Here is a 24,726-nt window from a genome sequence, read left to right as displayed (position 1 = left end):
CTTTAAAATGACCACTCAGAGGAGAGGAGTTCTCATTTCTCTAACCGCCTGCTGCTTCCCCTCCTCTCTCCTCGGCTCCTCCGTTCGCATCTCCTGTGGGCGGGACTAAGTCTCGGGGATAGGAGTTGAGGAGGGGAGTTAGAGAAATGAGAAAGGGCCAGAGAGAGGGACCAGACAATACACAAGGGAGACAGGAGAGGCTTCTCAATACTCAAATTTCCCCTCCTCGACTCCTCGGTCCTCGGTCCTCTGGTAGTGACCCGGAAATGAATTTCAGCGCGCCATTTTGAAGGACGTCTCATTTCTCTAAATGCACACCGAGGATCGAGCGTCGAGGAGGCTCTCTGGAGGAGCTATAACCGAGGATACACTGATGGTTCCTCCACGGCTCCTCCGCGGATGCATTTCCGGGAACGGTGGAGGCGTGACGCACGGCCGGACTTATCTCAGCCAATGACAGCTCTGCATGCATCCTCTGGATATTATTTTAGAAACTGCTTTCATCGCGTTGCGATGTTTACAGTGAGAACAGCTGTGAGGTCCATGCAGAAAGCAGAGCAGTGTACAATATCACTCAGTATAACAGGCCTACATTACTCTCTTTATTTGCTGTAGTACAAAGAGTCGATATTTTTCCAAGACCATTTAGTGCGTCACATAATAAAATACACAACGGCTGTAGCCTGATTATGCTTTAGGAGCTGTAAGTGTGTGTTGTAGGCAGTGTGTATGTGTGTGTGTGTGGTACAGTATGTAGGTGTGTGTTGTACAGTGCGTAGATGCGGCGGACAGACGGGTCTCAGTTGGTTTGGTGTCCTCTGCTTACTTTCAATTTTATTTTATTTCAAATCTTTATTTATACAGATAAATCCCATTGAGATCATTGATCTCTTTTTCAAGGGAGACCTGCTCAAGTAGTTCCACATGAAACATACAAACATAAATAGAACAACAAAAGGACATCATACAGCATCATTTACATAATTATCCACATAAACAGGTACCAATAGCTTCCGATTGAGTAGCATCCAACCGAGCTTTAAAAACATTTAGTGGCACCAGATTGTTCAGTTTCCATTTAATTTGCAGACTATTCCAAGACAGAGGAGCTGCGCATCTAAAAGCTGTCTTCCCTAAGACAGTCCTAGCAGTTGGCACATTTAATAAAACCACAGCATTCGATCTCAGGCAGTAGCCACTTACAATTCTCCGTGAGATCAGGGAGCAGATATAAGATGGAAGTTTCCCTAACATGGCTTTGTATGTTAGGGAAACTTCCATCTTATATATCTGCTCCCTGATCTCACGGAAAATTGTAAGTGGCTTATTATTATTACAAGTTAATACTTGTAAATACAACTTTTGGCCCGTAATTTCAATTCCCCATTTCAGCGACCAAAGAGAGGGGGGGGGGGGATATATATCCAGTCTCTGATTGTGTTACGTTATTATGAGAGTGCTGAGCTCTCATACTTTAAATTGTATATATTTATATAAATATATTTGTGTGTGTGTGTCCGCATATGTGCCTGTTATTGTCTCATTATACGGTATACCGCACTCTCAATTAATTCAAAGTAAATATGTGGGGGAACAATGTTCAGCTGATCTAACAGAGATTATAAAATACAGCGCTATGACAAAACACTCGACAGCTGATGCAGCTGTTGCCAAGTAATAATGAACGGACGTCTCTTTAAAATGACCGCTCAGAGGAGAGGAGTTCTCATTTCTTTAAACGTCTGCTGCTTCCCCTCCTCTCTCCTCGGTTCCCCTCCTCGGTCCTCCGCTCGCATCTCCTGTGGGCGGGTCTAAGTCTCGAGGAGGGGAACCGAGGAGGGGAGTAGAGGAGGGGAAATTTGAGTATTGAGAAGCCTCTAGGGAGAACCGAACAGCAAAAATAAACCCAAACCTAGACATACAAAACTAAAAACGTGACATAACATGAGAATCGTGACAATAACAAACCTCAACAGAGCAGGACGTAACACGCTGACTTCATGGAACAAGAGATGTTTAACAGAAACACAATGGTATGAAAATCCATAATGCAGGCTCCTGGAAGCACAGCATCCCATCCACGGCAGTTTCAGGCAGCTGTGTGTGTGTGTGTATTTGTGTCTGTGTAAGGGGGGCTTCATGCAAACTCCGAACTACTTGTGGAGGCAAAAAAATAATCAAATTTGTGGCTTCAGTGGTGCCTGAAAGCAGCACCTTGAAGCGCTGCTGTTCTCATGCTCTGTCACCTGGAACAGCAATAAACCAGTCAGCACAATGAAGCCCGGACACACACAGCAGCAGCAGCAACACACACGCAGCAACACACACACACACACACACACACACACACACACACACACACACACACACACACACACACACACACACACACACACACACACACACACACACACACACACACACACACACACACACACACACACACTCACACTCACACTCACACCGCTGTATCCAAGAGCAACCAAGCATCTGAATGTGTGTCTGCAAACACTGTGGACTTAATCACTCATGCTAGATGTTTTTTTAAGTCTAATACAAACATCAATATGCAACAAATGTCTCAACTAACAATAAAATGTCTGCTACATGTGTTCGCTTCTCTATAAAACCTTCTACTACATGCAAGTATTACAGCTTGTCAAATGCATATCAGTTGCTAGATTCCAAAAAATGTATGCTGTTGTGTCAACAAGCTTAAGTACACAATACAGGTACAGGAGTACTGCGAGACAGAGAAACGTACATTTCACAAATCTAATTTATACGATTACAAAAAGCTCAATTTAAAGACTGCAAATTACATTTGTTTCTATTATCAATTAATCTGGTACACATTTTCTCGTTTACATTATTATCACTAGTAATTATAATGTCTACATTTTTCACATATTCCTTGATTGTAAAATGTTGTTGTTTGAGCAACTGATCAATACTCCAAAAGATGATGTATAAATTCCTCTTTTGGAGAAACTGGAACCAGAATTTGTATTTTTGCTTGAAAAGGACTGAATGATTGATCCACCCTAAAGATAGTTCATTAAAGGCCTATTTGAATACTAATCCTTTATGTTCTACACCATATTCATTCAAGAGCTCCTATGTGCAAATACTGCACTTTCATTATGCTGCATTTTTATTATAGATTTTGATTTATCTTACTGACAATCATTGGTGGCGCATCTCAATGTGAATGCAAAAAGGCTGATATCTCCCTCCTCCACTTTTTTTCATCCAACTCATTAAATATATGTTCTCAATGTGTAGCTTCTTGATAACCTCAAAGCCTTTCAACCAGGAGAAATCTGTGAATGGCAAATGTAAGAAGATGGACTGTAATTATAAAGTCATATTTTCAGGTTGTATAAAACCCACAGATTTTCTTTCAAAATACAAAAAGAATTATTACCTCAATGGTGGCTAATGCCCGATTATTAGAGACGTCAAGAACCCAGTGATGTATCTTTTAAAGTGATCTTATTGAACACATAATACAGGTAATGGATAGATAAGGGTGATGATGAACCGACACCTGAGCAGTTAATTAGATATGTCATATGATATTTAAGACTGCTTATTCAAAATATATGTGATACCATCCTGATGAAAGGTCCATGAAAGAAGCCTATTTGAAGTGAATTATCCCAGCCCACTTTCACTAATGGCGCGTTTCCACTGCAGCGGGTAGCCCCGTTTAAGCGTCCTTAACCGTCCTCAAGCGGCCAGGCCGGTTTTTGGTGGCGTTTCCATATAGCCTAGTACCGGCCAGCGGATACTTTTTCCCTCTTTTTCCGGCCTCATAAAATCGTGGTTCCCTCAGACCAGGGCCAGGGCTGAAATAGTGACGTCAACACTCTCGACTGCTGATTGGTCAGAGAGAATCGTCACAAGATCGCGCGCGAGTTCATCCCTAGCGTCGCATATATATCTAGAAGCAAGCTTGCAGCATTTTTATAAACAGCATTTTGTAAACGGATGAGCTACAAAAATGGCTACGTCTAATAAGAAAAGCACACCGTGGTCGACCGAGGAGGTGACGACGTTCCTTCATCTCATTGGGGATGATCAAATCCAGCGGGAGCTCGACGGAACAACTCGAAATGTGAACAAAAACAAAGCCGATCGCCCCGCATACACTGCGTTGCTACCCCAGGTCCTAAACTGTAATGGAAATGCGCCACGGCCTGGGCCGGCCAGCGAGGCAGCCCGAGGCCTGAGCGAGGACGCTTAGGGACGCTTAAACGGGGCTACCCCGCTGCAGTGGAAACGCGCCATAAGCTTCCCCCTCAGAGGTCGGCGCCTCTTTTTGGGTCTGATTTCTGAGAAAATAACCAAATGGTCACAGCATGCAGCACAATCCCTCCGCTGAGGAAACCCTTCAGAAACCGCCACATCATCACGGCTCTCTGATTAGCTGCGGTGCAATCAGAGCACATCAATCAGACCCTGAATGCATTATTGCTAGGGATACATTCAAAGGCCAAAATGTCATTTATTCAACGGTATAATATTACATATGGACTGGATTTTGAATTGGGTATTTATTATTATAATAATATTCATGAATAGCCCAATTTTACGGAGTAGTTTGAGTGAGAGCTGCACAGTAGTAAATTGTGGCCTTATGATGCTCATTTCAGGTTTCATAATTATATATTGACTTCTACTGTGACATGTTTACATACTTTAATGTTTAAAAAAGGTCTCATACTGCCTGTGCTGCAGCGCCTCTTTTCACCCTCTGTCTGAAACCAGAGCCCAGTCTGTTCTGATCGGTTTACTGGCCGGCACTCAGAGATGTAATGGAAAGGGAAAACCCCAAAAACCCCAATAGGGCCCCTTTAAACTACTGCATAGGCAGAGGAAACTTGAGTGCAAATTGAGGTATGGTGAGTCCATCAGTATCTTTACATTCCAGATGATAATTTCCCATTGTGTTCCTGTGAAAGCACAGCAAGAGAGAGAAGAGAAGAGCCAAGAGGGGGTAAGAGGGGGGAAGCGTGGGAGGAAAAGCACCCTGGGATGCATTTACACAGGGGACCTTTGCAATTCAGCCTTGTCCAGAATAATAAGGGAGATATGTGACAGGATGAGAAAAAAAGTGTAAAGTTAACTCTCCCTGAAACACTTTCAAATAAAGAGAAGACAGCGATGAGAATAATAGTGATAAATGTCAGCGGCGTGTAGCTGACTGTGGCTCGGGTTCATGGTTATGTATTGTATGTAGTGGCCACAAGAAAAAATACGACAGTTAGAGCTGGATAAAAGAGAAAGCCATGTGAAAAGAATGCAGACAATTTGAGATAATAGACTGGATTTGTGATGATGTAAAAACAATAGGCCTTCTGAGAGAGAAAACATCAAAAATAAGTTCAGTGATTTAATGTTAAAGTCCACATTATGGAGTATTTTGCCAGACATTGAAGAGTTCATGTGTGTTATGCTCTTGTTGCCCATGTTCTAAACATCTGTAGATTAGAAGTGGGAGAAACTCACAAAATTGCGTTCATAGATGTATCGACTTGGCGAAAAAAGAATGTCAATATAAAACTTTTCCTTTACACAAAGCATAAAAGAAAAACACCATATTTAATCCACCTTTTTTCCCTTTCACTTGACAGCAGCAACTTGTTCTTGCAGCAGTGCGAGGGCTCTCCAGGATGTAAGCTATAAAGATCCCTCTGTACAAAGTGCCTGCTGACGGGAGCCACCAGTGCCTAACATTAACTTGTCAACATGACATTGAAAACGACACCAATTTTACATTTGATTAAACCTTAATACCAAGCTGCCTCTGAATGAATGGGTTTGTGTTTGGAGAGTGGGCATACATCCATAAATGTGTGTGTACAGTATGTGTGTATGTGCTTGTGCAGCATTTCGGTATTTCAAGCATGTCGATGTGTTTCATACATGAAGGCTGCAGTGATACAATCAAGGAAGCTAAAGCATTATTCATGTTGCTATAATTTACTCCAAGATCTGAAACCAATACTTTTGATTTATGGTGTGTCAACTGACATCATTTAAACACTTTTAAACTGGCAGAACAAATATTAATACTAAACTGGGCTGAAAAAAAGGAGCTCTCAGTTTGAAATGCTGTGTTGAAGATGTGGAAGTGTGATGACAAACACATAGATTGAAGTAACACACTTTAAAACAGCAGCATAAATCTTTTAACATGTCTGTGTTTAGGCGCACACATTCAACACTGTCAGACTCTCCTGGGCAGGACTCTTTTTACAGAAGACTGATGTTAAACAGTAACATGAGTGGAATGTTTTTAAAAAGCAAAGTTGTGAGGTAACCCAAGTGACTTCTACTGCGGCGTAATATCAGATCTCCCTCCCTAAGGAGCCACAAAAGGCTTTCTAAAACTTCTCTCCAAATATGCAGTCAACTCAACAGGGGGCGTAAACAGATTTTGAAGTGTACATTTCTTGAAGTTCTGCTTAAAATGTTTTTCTTTTTTGCTAAATGTATGTTTGTGATGATATCCTGTGGTGTTATCTAACTTGGGACTGCTGCTCAACCACATGCTTTTGAGTAATCCATTTGCAAAATATGATGTTTCAGATGAAAGAACCCAAAAGTAGATAAAGCAGTTCAGCTCCTTTGATGTGTAATCCAATATTGTTGTGTAAAATAAAAATGTAAAAGGCTGATGTGAGCCATGTTTTTACACTTGTAGTATGTTTGTGAGATAATACTGCTATACAGATATTTGTATAGTTGTTTTGCTAACATTTCACTTGTTCTGCCACCACTGATCAAAACAAACCACATAAACCCAATAAAATGTGTGAGTTTTATACACTGATTTGTCTTTGTCTGCTTTTACTTTCACTAAAATATTAAAGGGGTCCTATTATGCTAATGTTCAGGTTCACATATGGGTTTTTTGCCTATACTGTAACATGTTGACTTGCTTTTATTGTTCTCATACTGCCTTTGCTGCAGCACCTCTTTTCACCCTCTGTCTAAAACCAGAGGCCAGTCTGCTCTGATTGGTTAACTGGACGGCTCTGTTGTGATTGGTCACCAGCTTAGACATGTCAAGCCCCATAGCGTATATGTGTGGGAAACTCACTCCGGAGGATACTTTGGGATTTAAGCCTTTGCAGACCATTTACATGCACAAAAACCTATATGACACACTACAGGAAAGGGAAAGTCCAAACATGCATAATAGGGCCTCTATAAGCAATGTGCTTTGGGGATAAGGGTCTCTGTCCTCTCTAATGTAAGACATATTATTCACAAAATATAATAAAACAAATCATGCTTAAACAGTAAGACACTAATACAGTACTTTCAAAAGGGTGTTCTAATCTACACTGTACTGCTTTGTTCTTTTCTAATTGCCAAGAAAACCAATCTTGGATATTTATTCCATGAATCTTATTCTCCAGGAGCTCATAAAAAAGGTTGGGCTGTTTCATTTCAAATAACCTACAGTGCCTGAATTAAAACCCAGTTTTAATAGGCATCAGATTCCTTTTAATTTAATCATTTATTATTTACCCCTTTCTAGCATGCACACAGAGAAAATGGCTGAGTACTATTCATTATACGATTATAATGAACCATGGGCTCAAACCGGGGGCTTCTGGCTTGTGTGCATCAAACCCAATAAGGGGATCACATTTCTGATTAGCTTAACAGTGTTCTGCAGCATTCATCAGGCGACATATTCAACTCCCACACACTCACTGCTCGTTCTCTCTCCTCAGCTGGTCTCATTCCCTCTCTACATCATACAAACTGTCAAACATGATTAAATGAACATGGAAAAATTCTTTTTTTTGTTGATAATTTACTCACATATGTGGCCTTGAATTGGACACAGAAGAGCTTTTGCTTTGTTGCTCAAATCTCAATAAAATGTTGGAAGGTTGATCAACATCTACACATAGACTAAAGACAATACCTTACATTTTAAAAGTGCAATATAATCCTGCAGCAAGAAAACCGAGACACCTTATCTCCAGACAGGGAAGATAGTTAAAAGTCAATTTGTCTGGGGGCGGGATAAGGAGGGGAAGGACGCTTGTTGTAAAAGGTATAAGAGTGTCAGGAGAGGAATATTCCGTTATTACATTTGTTTCTTAACTTGCTTCAGATTGCCTTGAGGGACACAAGATGCCGTCTGTTTGCCACGGCAGTGGCATATCAATTCCCAGACAACAAAATCTCATCTTGGAGCTAATGAAATGCACCATGCCAACAATTGTCTAATCAAAACTAAATGCTTCTCTGCAGTGCAACATCATTAGAGTCCATCAGCTGAAGGAGGCTCAGTGGTGTAATGGATCCCTAACGACGGCAGCTATCATCACCGGTGACCTCAGGCCTTTGTGCATTATACATTACCTCCCAGTCACTTGCACGCTATATCTGTCTCATTCATAGAAAATATATACTAATAGCAAATTGCTACTTGTCCCGACAGTTACACTCAATTTTTAAGCACTCATCTCAAGGCTGGATAACAGGCATTAACCACAGGGGATGGCCAGCAAGGCTGCTGATCACGCACGCACGCACCCACCCACACGCACGCACGCACGCACGCCACACACACACCACACACACACACACACACACACACACACACACACACACACACACACACACACACACACACACACACACACACACACACACACACACACACACACACACACACACACACACACACACACACACACACACACACACACACACACACACACACACACACACTAGGGGGCAGCAGACACTGAGCCCTGAGGCACTGATGCAAATGCTTGTACAGATAAACTCTCCCTCCTCCCTCCCTCTTCTACAAGCTCCCCCAGGTCGCTCTGCGGGGGACATCATGTGACCTGCAGGTGCTGTGACACTGGCAGCGCCTGTCCTCTTCTGGACAAGTCCTTAAAGACCCGCAAAACCTGGGGTCCTTTCAGCTCTGCCACCGTTGGCATGGCAACATAACCTGGATAACACACAAGAGTCATTGACCAGAGCATCAGACCAGACCATCGGATCAATGCTACTCTATTACAACCTGTGCTTTATCCCATATCCTTGCTTGTCGGGGAAAGTTAAGCTTGGTCTGTTAGACAAAAGAAAGGGGGAAAGAGTCAAAGGATCATGTCAATATTACAACATGTGTATTGTGTGTTCGCCAACATGTGTTCACATCTGAATGATCACATGCAAACACACTTACATGTAAGAGTCACACTCCTGCTGGTTCACAGTTAAACAGATGTAAACAGAGCTGCTTTGTTTGTGATAATTACAGTGTTGTGAGGAAGTGATGCGGCGGCTGTGTGGGCATGATTGCCTTGTACCTCAGTCTTAATGCAGTGCCAGGCATCACAGGGGTGAGGGGTAATGATGGAGAGTCTGCTCCTGCAAAACTCCTACCTTTTAAGGAATCCTTATGAGATCCATTTTTGATTTCAGGGACTCAAAATAAATCTGTGTTAAAGCCACATACTGGCTTTGTACTGACTTAATTAAAATGTGTTTTCTTTTTAGCGAAAAATGGTTTGCATGCACCTTGTAGAAAATATTGGCGTCCACGTTTACTGAGAGTTTCAAAAACATTTTGCTTTCAATAATTCTTACATTTCACTACACATTTGACTGATTGACAAATGACTATACGTGTTGTCTAGCTGTCAAACAAAAAAGGTTTGCTGAATTAGCAGCCGGCCGATTTGAAGCCACTTTGAACGATTGGTAACAATGATCCGACTGTTCATTCATTCCGACATCACATTCTATGATCACTTAATGGAGATTATGAATTTTAAATTACTTTGCACATTAATGGACACAAACATAAATTAAGAGTAATAATGCTCGTCTTTATTAAAGTAAATAGACTGATTCTGAAGTAACTTGACTGCTCTGGACTCAATCAATCTGCATCAGAAATGTGCAAGCTCTCCTCAGAGACAGTCTGTAAATGCCTTTGAAATCTCTTTGTACATAAACATTACTGCACGTGGACACACTGGCAGTCTCAACCCAATTAACTGTAAGACAAGTTAATGTGTTGGATTCCTAAAATCCCTGAGCAGCTTTCACGGGCTCTAAGAACTGAGCTTATGGACCCTAATGGCCGTTTTTAAACATATCAGTAGCATTTTATAGTTTCAAAGCGCTATATCAGCAACTCCTCCCAGTACAAAACCCCCAGTCAGGAGTGCATTAAGGTATTAGGCAGAACTATTCCCTTTTTATGCATAATTTAATGAGCTCAGTGCTAAATAACCACCAGAGCAATTACTGTATATACACAACAGGCCTATATCCCGCACACACCGATACCACTTCAGTAAACACAGCAACAATACAACAGACAGGACATTCCATAAATCAAAGTGCCAATGTAATAAAATCTGATCAGCTCTATATAAAAAAAGATCATACAAGACCTTATAATACGGCTACGCATATCAGCAGGTTTATCACGGCAGAATGTCTCATTGATCAGCAGTTATTGAGTATGATGTGAACAGCCCTCTTGGCAGGGGAGAAATTAAAAAGCATTTTGTAACGGAAAAAACTGCCTCACACACCCAGAGGTCTGTGTGTAGAAATGAGACATTGATCCATAATTGGAAGCACTCAGTCATGAAACTAAAGACAAATTAAAGAAAGAAAGCTTTAATGGCAACCATTTACATATTCAGCACAGCCATTCAACGCCGCCTGCAGACTTACGGCTTGTGGGAGATGGAGGGTTGATCCGGAGGCCGTGAAGAGTCGAGTCAGATCACGCTATGATAGACGAGGGACAAGTGTCGGAAATGTCTGACTGCATCAGCGTGAGCCGCTCGCATGACATGACCAAGATGCTATTCAGTCTTTGAGGCTCATTGACAAACAAATCAGCAATGAAAAACATTCATACTAACATCAAGGTCTTTTGATGACGATAAATCATGAATGTGGTCTTTCCACGCGTAGCTGTAAAGGTCTTGAAGTCATCACTTAACCGGGGAGCTTGTGTTGTTGTCTTTTCAGTGTGACCTCCACAAGCCTTCGGATTCTTCACTATCACTTGAGGTTGGAACTTGAATCACTCACATGCATCGGTCCATGTGTAAACGTGCATGCACACCTTTGTGTCTGTATGTGTCGAGTGTTAGCGTGATCAGGTTCAAGGTGGAGGAGGTGACATGTACACAGTGTGGCATCTCATCTGGAGGCATGAACATGTCTGCTGGTGCTGCTGTGTTGGAGCACCGAGGTACTGCTTCTGATCCCCCTGAGGCTCACTGAGGTGTACACACCGCCTGATTATGTGTCAGGGCTGGTAAGTCCGGCTAAACGGGCGAGAGGAGACCCTACGGTGGCATCCTATACTTTTCCTTTGCACGTTATCTGTTGGACAGAGCCACTGCTCTCAACCTGTTAGGCTGGGAATGATAACAGAGGACAGCAAAAGATTGCTTGTCAGGGTTGCCACGCACAAGCGCCGTAGTGCAGACGAGAGGATGTGACGCATGCCTTCCCTGTTTGTCTTCTGGTTTATTGAATCTGCTCAGAGCTGCCCATTTGTGTTCCACGTGCTGAGCTCTTTAACATCCCTTCCGTTTTCCCCCTTTCTTGTATTTTTTCTTCTGCTAATACCTATTCTATACCTTTCTTAACAGCCCAGAGCCTGTTTTAATAGGCTTATTTAAATATTTCTCCTGCGCAGGTTAGGAAATGAAAAGGCTTTGGTGCCAGAAAATGCATTTCTTTAAGTGGCATAGGCTTTGGTGTTAAAGCCAATCATCTTGAAGGCCAAGCTAAACTGGGGTTAATTGGAGCCAAGTGTAGGATAAGGTTTATTTTGCCTATAGAGTACGATAAATCTGTGCAGGAGCTTTTGTGGGGAATTTGACTGGCAGTAATAACGACCCTTAGAGCTCATTCTTACTGATTCGTTGTTAAACATTAGAAGGGTGCTGAATGAGGGGAACCTCATTGCAATGCAAAGTAGTTGTGTAATAGACACTACAAAGATGTAATTAGAAGATAATCAAATAGGATGTTTTGAAAGCCTGTGGACAATTGCATGTTTACACCTACTGTAAGCCCACGTTGCCTTCGTGGCTGAGTGCTACCTGCAGCAAGCACAGCAACAATTTGGATCCAACCACAGGTCTAGACTCATGTCTGTCTGCTCAGAAAACATAAGAACATTTCTGCAGAGGGTACAGTCATACATTTATTTATGGGAGAAGAACACAGGAAATAAATCCATGCTGTGCTTATTTGTAGCTTGTGTTCATAACATTAAAGCATTTCAAAACAAAACTGAAAGCTCCTGATCTTTCACAGAGGGAGGAAGTAAATGGAGGAAGGACATTGTAATCTAATCAGTCTAACAAATCTAGTTAATTGGACATTTACTTTATTTGGTTTTAAATTAATTCAGAGAAATGCTATTAAGGCCCCAATTTACAGTGTCTTTTTTTTACAAAAGAAAATGTATTAATAAATTATAACTATACAACTATCAATTATATGGTTTACCTATTAGCCATTTATTTGTGTAATAATGTCAACATTGTACACCATAAAGATGTAATTCTCTGACCTGCTGTCACCTATCTGGCCATTTTCTTCTGGTATAAGTAGTCAGTAAGGTTTTTAACCGGTGTCAGAATACACTATCAGAATACTTTCTGTATAAGTAATAGTAATTACACTGTCAGTTTAAATAAGAGAAGTATTTTAAAAAGTCAAATCTGGACAGGTAAATTATGTTCAAATCAGTCACTGCTTGTTATGTTACCTATAATGACTGGCATCATGGTGCAAAGGTGAATATGTCATGTTGTTTTCTTGGTTCATTTTATCCCGGATGTCAAGACATCCTGGCCCTTTCTCATTTCTCTAACTCCCCTCCTCGACTCCTATCCTCGATACTTAGTCCCGCCCACAGGAGATGCGAGCGGAGGACTCGAGGAGAGGAACCGAGGAGAGAGGAGGGGAAGCAGCAGACAATTAGAGAAATGAGAACTCCTCTCTCCTCGTAAGCAGAGGACACCAAACCAACTGAGACCTGTCTGTCCGCTGCATCTACGCACACACTGTACCACACACACCTACACCACACACACGCACATACAGTTCCTAAAACAGGCTACAGCCGTTGTGTATTTTATTATGTGAAGCACTAAATGGTTTTAGAAAAATATCGACTCTTTGTAGATATCAGGCTTGTTTGAGACGCGTTGCGGCTCGCCTCGAAAGTAGACGAGAATAGCCGATCGCAGCCGGGGGAGGTCTCAAAAAGCTCGCATGAAGTCGGACAGCTCGGAGTCGGAGTCGGAGTCGGCTTCTTCTTCTTCTTCTTCTTCTTCTTCTTCTTCTTCTTCTTCTTCTTCTTCTTCTTCTTCTTCTTCTTCTTCTTCTCACTTCTCACTTCTCACTTCTCACTTCTCTTATTTTTCATTTCCTCGCTCCTCGGTCTCACCGGAAGTTGATTTGTCTGCGCCATCTTGAGTAGCGTCCCAATGGCCTTATTTTTTGCCGGAGGAAGGAAATCCTCAGACACTCGCCCCGCCCCCTTACTGTGTATCGCTCACTGATTGGACGAGGCAGTGCATGCACTGATCTGATGCTTCTTGACATGATGCAGTTTCTCAGCGGAGTGAAGAAAACACATGAACCTCACGGGAGACACTCAGTTTATACCGTGTTTTGTTTCAATTAATGTATCATTTAGTTACAAATATGTGATATATCTGAACAACAAAGTGGTCATTTATTGGAAACATTTTCATGATCGCTTTTTTCGTTTATACATTTTAAGAATGGCGTTTATCTTATTTGAGAATGAGTTCTTATTTTATTTAATATATTTGGGTCTACAACAGATGATACAAATGTTTGTGTCAGTAAATGTGTGCAAACAGAGGCAGGGGTGTGTGTGGAAATAACGGGGACAGAGCTGCTGTCAGACGATCAGCTGTGCAGCGTCATCACAAACGGACGTCACTTCACGTGACGCTCCGGAGGAAAGGACGTCCCATTGCTCTTAAAACTCATTTCCCTGCTTCTCGTGGTTTCCTTGCATCTCTCCATGCTTCCCTGGTGGGAGGGACTAGTCACAGGGAAACGACGCAAATGAGGGACGCAAGGAATCCATTTAACCGAAGTGAGAAGGGCCCAGTGTATCCTCGGTTATAGCTCCTCCAGAGAGCCTCCTCGACGCTCGATCCTCGGTGCTCGAAGTGCATTTAGAGAAATGAGATGTCCTTCAACATGGCGCCCTGAAATTCATTTCCGGGTCACTACCGGAGGACCGAGAAGTCGAGGAGGGGGATTTGATTAAATGAGAAAGGGCCCTTGTATTAACTCATACCAAAAAGAAAACAACAAGACAAAAACTGACTTGTAAATATGACTCATGGTGGAGCTGCTCAGTTGTGTGTACAAATGCGCAGTTAAATGTAAAAATCCACTTTTTTTAAAAAAGCACTTTCAATTGCTTTGTATTTAAAGGGGCTATACAGCATACATAAACTTACCTTGTCTTGACTTGCCTTACAATAAAATGAAAGAAATATATATATATTTATATATAAAAATGTTTTGCCATCATTATACCTTTAATTGTCATATTCAGTCCTTTTTTAAAAGCAATTGTACAGTAAGTAGACACAAACACAGACGCACACAAAGAAAACCTCTGGTAATGCAACACTACAAACACCGGTGGCAACGATCTAATCCTTAGAGGGATTAACCTCTAAGAGCAGGATATTCACTCATAAATCTTTATAAATCTGAAACACATTAACTCTCCGGAACACATGCAAACCTCAATCTGTCTCTCCGCTGCACACAGAGTACTTGGTGCCGCCAACCAACATATTCTGCTGCACAGCATCTGCAATGGCGTTATTTGAAAAAACTGAGCTACAATGCAATTAAAGTGCTATATATATATATATATATATATTACTGACAAAGCATTCAGGTCACCGTGTAGCCTTTGAGAATGGTTACCTGAGCAACTTCACGGTCACTCGGTGTGGATGTACTGTATATAATGAAGATCACAACTTCCCCATGGAGTGTTATTTCTGTCTCATTTGGGAACTGGGGAAAAGTACAATAAGGCCCACTGGGATAATATTTCCAATATATTGTTTCCTTGGCAATGGGAGAGAAAAGCAGGCTGAACAGTCAGATGTAATCTGGACTGACTGCTGTAATCAGCACGCTGTCCTAGGAAGAAATCTCTGCTCCAATCCTGATAAAGGGAACCAAAGCACTATTCTAATAGGTGCAATTTGGATGTTCATTTTTCTCCAACCTTAAAATATGTCACCCTTATAACACCCCCAGTGTTCACTCAATCTTGATGAAAGAAAAAAATTAGCAGAGAAAGAAAGCTGTTCCATTTTTTTTGCACGTAATTTATATCATTGAGAGATTACTGAGGACTCTGGCTGCATCTCACTTCTCTTATTTTTAATTTCCTTGCGCCTCGGTCCTCGCTCCTAGGTATCACCAGAAATTGATTTTTCTGCGCCATCTTGAGTAGCGTCCCATTGCCCTTATTTGTGCCGGAGGACCGAGGATCGAGGAGCGGTAACGGAGGAGCTGTAACGGAGGAGCGATAATCGAGGAACCATCCTCCGGTGAAATTCTCAGCCACTCGCCCCGCCCCCTTACTGTGTATTATCCACTTATCCACTGATTGGACGATGCAGCGCATGCACTGATCTGATGCTTCTTAACATGAGAGCAGTTTCCCAGCGGAGTGAAGAAAACACATGAAACTCACAGGACTCACTCCTCAGTTTATACTGTGTTTTGTTTCAATTCATGTATAATTTTGTTAAAAATATGTGATATATCTGACAACAAAGTGGACAATCCAATGAATGTTAATCTAACTGGGTTTTGATAGATAACATATCTCTTTTTCTTCTCTCAATTATTGTATTTCTATTGTGCACTCAAATCAATATTAATCAAACTATTGTTCGTTTATACATTTTAAGAATGGCATTTATCTGTTTTGAGAATGAGTTCTTATTTTATTTTATTTATTTTGGTCTACAACAGATGATACAAATGGTTATGTCAGTAAATGTGTACTAACAGAGGCGGGGGTGTTTGTGAAAAAAACGGGGACAGAGCTGGCTGCTGTCAGACGATCAGCTGTGCGGCGTCATCACAAACGGACGTCGCTTCACGTGACGCTCCGGAGGAAAGGACGTCCCATTGCTCTTAAAACTAATTTCCCTGCTTCTTCTCCCTTCTCGTGGTTTCCTTGCGTCTTTCCATGCTTCCCTGGTGGGAGGGACTAAGATGCAAGGAAAAGACGCAAATGAGGGACGCAAGGATTGCATTTAAGAAAAGTGAGATGCAGCCACAGAGCATTGTAGACAGTTGTGTGTTGGTAAATAAATACTGCCAGTGAAGCTCCGGTGAGAGTGTTTACGGTAAATTAAGGCCAGTGGGAATAGGGCTGATTCCTTATTAAGGGTGTTAGCATTAAGACTGTCAAGTTTGGCCCTAATTTAATTGGGCCATTTCAGCCTTGATGTATGCAGCATTATACAGCATTAAGGCACACAGCATGAGACTCTATCTCAGTGCTGCTGCCTGTTTTAAAAAACTGATGCACAAATCAAGAGGATTTAGCAACTCATTTGAAATCAAGTTAAATATCACAGAATTAGCTTAAACCTTGTAATGTGTGATGCGTTTGCCGTCTCTGTAACTGGTCTTTTCACATCTCTGGAGCAAGGCTCATAGGCTTGCATTTCTTAGAGAACCTCAGATATCAGAGAAAGATTGTGACATCCACATTCTCGTACTTTTTAAATAAAATTCAGGAGCCTTGAGCACTGAAAAAGCTATTTTGGGCTCCTTGTTTCATTGCAGTTTTGCTGTAAATGTCACAAACTATAAATAATTATTATGTTAAAGCTTCTCCAGACATTGAAATTAAGATAGATTGTGGGGATGCTGCCAAATCTCACCCGTTATTACATTGCTGTATGATTTCTCTCCCTCTGGGATCCTTACCATTCACTTTGATGAGATTTACAAGCTTGCTTTAGAGGAAAAGTCTTGTATCTTTATAGCAAAATTAATGTACGTTGAATTCAATTATATTAATCCCAAGTCTATGCAGATTTGATTTAATGTAAAACAGGGCCACGATGAGGCTGTTTGAAGTTTGGAAAATTAAAAAAGATATTTAAAATATATGTCCGCCCCACCTTCCCCCCTCCTCTCCGCTCTTAAATGGCTCTCTTGAGGAGTGGCTGTAGTGGACGACGTGCTGTCCCTCTGTGGGTGTGGTGTGGGAGATTAATGAAGTGATGGCTCACAGGAGAGATCCATCTGCACCCAGACAGTCTAATGAACTACCAAGGCCCAGACATGGCACTTTCACTGAGGCCTCCACTTATAGCTTATGACATGCTGAGGAAGCAGGACTGCTTTTGTTTTGAATGGGTTCGCCTTTAATGGTGACAAAGTGAACCTTTCAATCTACCAGAGTGCATTGACGCCAGTATTATGTGTACACAGAGCAATTCTGTCCCTTTCTATAGGGACTCATTTTGATTCCTTTGATGCACTGTAGCACCCTCACTGGAAATCTCAACCTGTCAAAGATAGGACGCAATGCTCTCTTCAAGATATGATGGAAGGTTGAAAAATTATCTGCATATATATGTGGCTATAAATGCACACTTACGACCCAACATTGTCATCTCTCATCATTCAGGCTCATACACCAACAAGAACATGTAAATACATTGAAGGACAAACCATTATATTTATAGGATGACAAACAAAACTCATACGACAACTTTTAAATAAATAAAGTTATAGGAACTGAGGGTTCATCTCCTTCTTGCACTGCACATATAAAGTTTGCAAAAATATGATATTATTTCAAGATGCATTTAATGGTAAGTTAAATTATGTAATTCTTGTAGAGGAAACTGCTGTGTAGCATGCAGTGGAGTCACCGACTCAGGAAGGAGACACGGGAAGAGTCGGAGCTTTGATGTCAAACCACTGTGATTTATTTGGAGTTGGTACCAGAGTATTCACATCACAAATCCAAGAGTCAGAGGTTCTGACTCCACGGTAGAGTTGCCACGTCAATTCTGGAGAGCCTCTCTCTTGCCAGCCCATCTAACTGGTTTCGCAGAGAGTAAACAACATATTTGAGGAGATAGCCTAAACAGTGTGGGAACACAGAGCTACTTGCCTCGGACACTTATGACCTCGAAGATTTTACCTTGGAGTCCACAAATACAGAGAAGGAAGTGTCCCAGTGTACCCACAACACAGACCATCTGTATCCCTGTATTGACCGGTCACAGAATGGGAACAATAACATTATTGGCTAAGCCGCCTGTGTCCTTAAAGAAGGTAAACAGACATCGAGGTTTGTCCTGTATGTTACAAATTGGCGTCTTATGATAATTATTTCCATAACAATTCTTAAAGATGTAAGTCAGCGTCCTCACCAGCTTTTGATATTTAGAAGAGGTGGGAATATCTTGTATGAGCTTCAACTAGGGACATTTCTGATTATAGTAGGAAAACACAAGTGTGATTTACAATAACAGCAACAATCGGACCATCCCTTTAAAGTAAGCTATGACAGTTGAGAAGCATCAATAGCAAGGAACTCCTACATAAACTGCAATCATCATATATGATGGTTACTGAGATGGGTTGTAATATCAAGTATGAAAAATGGTTTATTTGGATGTAGAGTATTGCCCTTATTAAAACCCCTCACATCAGGCCAGTCGTTATTGGTGATGAGCTGTTATTGCATACTGTTCAGGGGCGGGGTTCAGTCAATACATTTTGAATAAAAACATTCATCGCATTAATTCATATGTTGAAAAGTAATCAAAAACCCATCAATTAATTACTTCGTCTTTACAGTAATAATGTACAACATTATCCCATAGTTTTAAATTAATGAGGGGTGATTCCAGGTGTTTTCATGTTTTTTTTTAATCCTTTGTTATTCACTCAGATTTCGCGATAACACCTACAGCTTTGAAGAATGTGTGTGATCCTGCATGCAGTGCAACTGGAGCAGATCAGGCTTTTTCCTTTAAATATATTGAGAGAAAATCCTGGACAGCTATGAACTCATTATTTCACATTCATGTATTTCATTGAAAGGAAAATAAATGACATCAGCTGTTTGATGGCATTTCCTTTAGGGTAAACCCAGCTCTCTGTTATTTTCAGTCAAAAGCCCAACCTGTCTTTACATCGTAGCACCTCAGCAATGAAAAACTGTCACCTCAGTATTGTTTATATTAGGCTGGTTGCTGCAAGTCAGGGAAAGTGTGCAGGTCTGCATTACCATATGCACATTTGAATATCTACAGGGCTGAAAAACAGATTTAAAAAAAAGCCATTCCTCTGAAAATAATATTTTGTGTGGTGGAACAAATTTCGTTTGATGAAAACTGACAAAAAGGTATACTATGTTTATCTGTAAAGCAGATGATTGGTATATTTAAAGCTTGGGTAGCAGCAAGAATAAATGTCCATTTGATCTTGTTTTAAATGGGTGTTCAAAGCCAGCTAGGTGTGGTTGGAGCATCAGCTGTCAGCCGGAAGAAAGGAGTGGCTCAGCTGGCCAGTGTGAGCAGCTTCAAGTAAATGATTGAACCGGCACATATTAGGCTACACCTGACCCATCAGTATCAATGTGCTCTCATGCTTGCAGTGGGACTGGGCTGCCATCATGGCACACAGGCTTCAAATAGTACTCCCACTCACATCATTCAATGACACTTAAGTCCAGTCCACATTCCAAGGTGCAGCGCCAACTATCCATTTGTACCACAGCTGACAGTCTGGGCTCCGATTCCAATTTTCAGTCAGTGTGTGTCAAGATGAAAATCCAACCTCAGTGCAACCCTGAGAGCAGTTACTGATGACATATATGTTTTCTGGTGTCATTAGCTGTCTCACTAACAGCTGCTAAACCCTGGACGGCTGAGGCACTTTTACCCCTCCATCCAAAGACAGTTTGCTTTAGATATGCAAATCATAGACTGTATATAATGATGGACGACAGGACGAGTACCGAAAAGTGAAGCCAAAACATCTAGCTGATGGCTGGCTGCAGTAGAGCTCATAAATCTCGCTCCTCTACGTTAGCTGATGGGAGAAGTGCCAAACTTAAAAATCATGTATGCGTCGAAAAAAGTGTTCATTTTCTAAAGTGTTATGTAAGTTATTTAAAGCTATAAAAGGGAGTGTGATGTCATGATTGACATCCGTAATTGACAGCAGCTCTGAATGAAGTAGTCGCAGAGCTAGAGGATCATGACATTTTTTGTTTAAATAAGCAGAGAAGGTGCAAGGGTAGATTATTTGATATTAATGCTTGACATTGAGTGTGCTGCAGACAAGTCAATTAATAATCAGCCAACACGTTATTACTTTTCAGAAGTGAGTCTATATGGAAAGCTTTTGTGCACATTTTAAATAGCACTGCAGGTGAACAGCTTTTAGTAATCTGAAAAAGCATTACCTCACCCTACATGGCTATTGTTGCAAGATAAGGACTAGTAATTATGAGTAAAAAGCACCCAAAGTCTTTTTTTTTTAAAGGGCTCTGCAGAATATAAGCAATACATTAATAGATGATCATATTCATTGTGTTGTTAGAAATAAGAAAACAAAAGTAAACAGGATCCAAATGGGTTTGACCCGCTGCATTCACACACCTCCCATCCTCAAGGAAAGGAGCAGAAAAGAAGAAAGCGAACTGAATGACAGCTCAACAGATGAGATAGTCTAATCCTCTTCTAAAAGAGCTTCATTGAAATGACTGGGAGCGGGGAGGACAAGACGAAAGAAAAATTGGAGCATTGTGTATTGTATAGCCATCACAGGGCGTCTTTGGTCTTCTCTGTGAAGTGACTTTGACAGTTTTGGGGATTAAGGAGCAGTCCATCGTCCATGGCAACAGCAGGGATTAGACTAAATATGCTCACACTTGTCTCAGGTTCCCTCCACTTGGTAAATCAATAAAGCATTATTTTACAGTAACAGAGCACATGTGTGCGGGAGAGAAGGTTTGTTAAGAGAGAAAAATACATGCATGAAGGCGGAAGATGGCTCGCCAGCGATGCTGAAATCTCCTTTTTATGTTGTTCGAGATGCTCGCTTGCAGACATTCGCCGACAAAATATATTACTGCTACCACTAAGTTATTGTTAAAGGCCAAACCTTCAACTTGGACTAACCTCGGCCAGCCCCCCTCACATATTCAGGTCAGAAAGTATTGTTTTGGGATTTTAATGGAAAATATCATTCTACATTTCCAAAGAAACTGCTGACATGATAGCTGCCAAAAATAACTAAATTGGGTTTCAACCTTTTTGGCTTCTTGCAAAAATGATATAAACCTCTATGTACAGTACAGCAACAACACATCTGATAACAGCAAATATTTTTGTATAGTTCTAGCTCCTGATGTGCAAGTAGGGTGTTATTCAGTTTTGATATTTTAACCGTTATGTGTGAGTCAGGGTGAAATAGGTAGGTTTAGCTATACAAACAAAATGATCAACATTCTGCATCCCTGTAACATTTCAGGCAGCTGGTACCTTTGTGTTTGAAAGGCTGAGCCGTCATGTACAATACTGGTAAGATGTAAGGTCAGGAAAGATGGTTTCAGTGCAAAGGAGACTTTGATCTCCAGGGGCAGCACCAGCTTGGAAGTGAGTGCGTACAAAGTCCAAAAAAAGTTGTACTTTATGTTCTGAGAAATAAAAATATTAAACCAACAAAAAAAACATTCCTTCAAGATCAGCAACTGCCACGCCATTTCTATTTCATTACAAATTACTGTATGAGACGTCTTTTAGAAAATGTTTATTAGCTGCTTCCCTTTTACAGCTCTTCGAAGGCAGGCGCATATATCTTTGGCTAACGTCTGTGTGTATTGCAGTTACACTATAATCATTCTTCGTAGTAATCCACTAATAGCGGCATGTCTAAACAAATCACTGGACCAACACATTCACATTTTTTTATAGGCTGTTACACTTAAAATTACCCCTGACCATGTTGATTAAAAGTTGCAGCTGCACTGTCAAATGTCCTGTTTTCTTAAGGGAGAATTTTCTAAGTGGAACGAAAGCTAAAGAGCAAATAAGCGGAGCTTTACCCGACCCCAAATCGGCCTCTAATCCATAAAATTACACCTGTCACTAGAAACTTATATCATTTAAAACTACTTCCTGATCCGAGGGGGAAAAACCATTAAAGTACACAAAGACCTTCAATCAGCACTTAATTAACACAGCAACCTTTTTACTGAGTGCTGGCAATCACTCCCTCCCTATATGCCAGATTAGTTTAAAGACGTGAATTCAAAAGGAAATGACCAAAACAACTTTGAGGATATGGCAGTGGAGAAAAAATAAGTATGCAAATAAAGAGAGGGGTGGAGGGGAGTGGATAGGAGAGAGGGAGAGAGAGAAGAGGGGATATTTCAAAGGCCTGGTAACTTCCCCATCCCCACAGTGGTCTCAACAGAAATATGCCACAGCCTTTATGGACAGTCAAGTGTGACACCACTTACATTACATTTATTAATGTATCTTTGACAAAATGTAAATGATGAGCCAAAGCAATTTCTGAAATTACGTTAACGGTGAAAAAAAAAGAGTTATAGGAGATTGAACCGCTCAGTCAAAGTGATTGAGTTAGCTCAATGAATGCGTATCAAAAGAGTGAGTGAATGAGATTGTAGCAGCTGTAAAATGCACTCAATCGATTCATAGTTATGTTATTAAATATATATTTGTCTTTTTTAAATGTAAAAACTATATTAGATAAAAGACTTCTGCTGTGTCAAAGAACAGATCAGATTAAAAGTATTTTTCTCATTTCAATTGAAATGATGTTGATATAAAAATTGAGGCTGTAATAATTTGGCCAAAATGATGACTCACCAGCATTGCTGAACCACCAACAATTATTATGTTTAAGTTCTGCTGTTCCCTTCAACTCTGTGGGAAGCTTCTTTTAACTCATTGTTTTAGTTTTATGGTGACCAACTTGAATGTTTCAATTTACCCTCATAAAACTTGTTAGGAGCAGCAGGTAGCTCATCAAAACCCACTGTAGGCCTATGGTAACTGCAAAGCATCAAGTGGCAGATGGACAACGATAGCTAGGAACTAGGGCTGTCAGTCGATTAAAATATGTAATCGCGATTAATCGCATGATTGTCCATAGTTAATCGCGATTAATCGCAAATTAATCGCACATTTTTATCTGTTCTAAATTTACCTTAGAGGGATATTTTTCAAGTTTTGAATACTCTTATCATCATATGAGTGGACAAATATGCTTTATGCAAATGTTTGTTTATCATTTGAACAATGACAAATATTCTCATGAATATTCTCAACACAACCTCTGAACATTACAAATATCCGCCTCAATTCAACCTGGAACCTCTCTCATACAATGTGTGTGTGTGTGTGTGTGTGTGTGTGTGTGTGTGTGTGTGTGTGTGTGTGTGTGTGTGTGTGTGTGTGTGTGTGTGTGTGTGTGTGTGTGTGTGTGTGTGTGTGTGTGTGTGTGTGTGTGTGTGTGTGTGTGTGTGTGTGTGTTGTGATGGATCGTTGGAGCTATGTGCAACTCAAGGCATATGCTCGAACGGGAGCTGCCTGGACGCTGCAATCATGTTGCGCGCACTATCCGTGCCGAGTGTGCTGACTTTTCGTACTATGTCCCACTGTCTGGCTGCCTGCATAAAGTCAAGTGCTCGGCGCAGTTGTCGGCGAAATGCCGCTCCTCTGTTTTCATTGAAACAGCTCCTTATATCCGTTAGCGCAGCTAGATAGCACCAGATGCTAACAACAATAACAACAACAATACACGTAAGGTGTGCGCGTTCTCGCTCGCGCCGCACATACACCTCCCGGTCCTCCCGATGGCCAGTCCGGGCCTGCCGGTGAGCGTGGAAGTGTGGTCTGCCGCAAGCGGACGGCAGGAGCGGGGCTGTCAGCATCAGCTTGTAGATGGTATTTTAAACTCGATGCGCTCTGAAACTACGGGGCGGCCGAGGATAAAAAATACACGCGTTAATCGCGTTAAAATAATTAGTGGCGTTAATTTTTGCGTTAACGCGTTATTAACGTTATTAAGATTACTGCAAACACTTCGAGGTGCAAATGCGAATGGCAGCTGTATGCTAGCATGTTCGCTATATCAACTTTATAAGATATTAATGTTTAGTTGTGCTGCAAACGTAACCAATGAAACATATTTGCTGGTAGTATTCCTTTAAAGTGAAGTCATTTATGTGCTAACCTTTGCTGATCGTAGCCCGACTCCTTCCTGCGGCAGTGAAGAGTCACCACTCGGTGGCCTTCGCTCCTCACATCCTGGCTCACCATCCACTGAGTGGGATTGCTGGGACGAGCCCCGAGAAACGTCACTCCTTCTTTCAACTTCACCCTGTGGAGAGAGAATACATGTTTATGGATGTATAAGGCTGAGAGATTCTATTTATTTTACCAAGAAGTTTCTCATTTCCCTTTGTCATTGGATATGGATGCATGGCAGCTGCGCACAGACAGACAATTACTTTTTGTTTTGTCATTCTGTCTAGAAATACATTATCCAGATGGTTCACTGCACTGCCTTGTCGTCTGAAGA

At 41.2% G+C, this 24,726-nt stretch overlaps 1 protein-coding gene across 2 annotated transcripts in view; it reads right to left on the bottom strand.

The window, feature by feature from the left end:
- si:dkeyp-14d3.1 (transmembrane protein 132C) overlaps positions 1 to 24,726 on the bottom strand; it is a 184,778-nt gene that overhangs the window by 48,898 nt on the left and 111,154 nt on the right. For both annotated transcript variants that reach the window (XM_034212668.1, XM_034212669.1), the window contains exon 3: positions 24,379 to 24,525. In XM_034212668.1, the coding sequence (XP_034068559.1) occupies positions 24,379 to 24,525 (147 nt within the window). The remainder of the gene's footprint in view (positions 1 to 24,378; positions 24,526 to 24,726) is intronic.

Source organism: Gymnodraco acuticeps, unplaced genomic scaffold (genome assembly GCF_902827175.1).
Source record: "Gymnodraco acuticeps unplaced genomic scaffold, fGymAcu1.1, whole genome shotgun sequence".
Taxonomy (NCBI): Eukaryota; Metazoa; Chordata; class Actinopteri; order Perciformes; family Bathydraconidae; genus Gymnodraco; species Gymnodraco acuticeps.
This window is presented reverse-complemented; position numbering and strand designations above follow the sequence as displayed.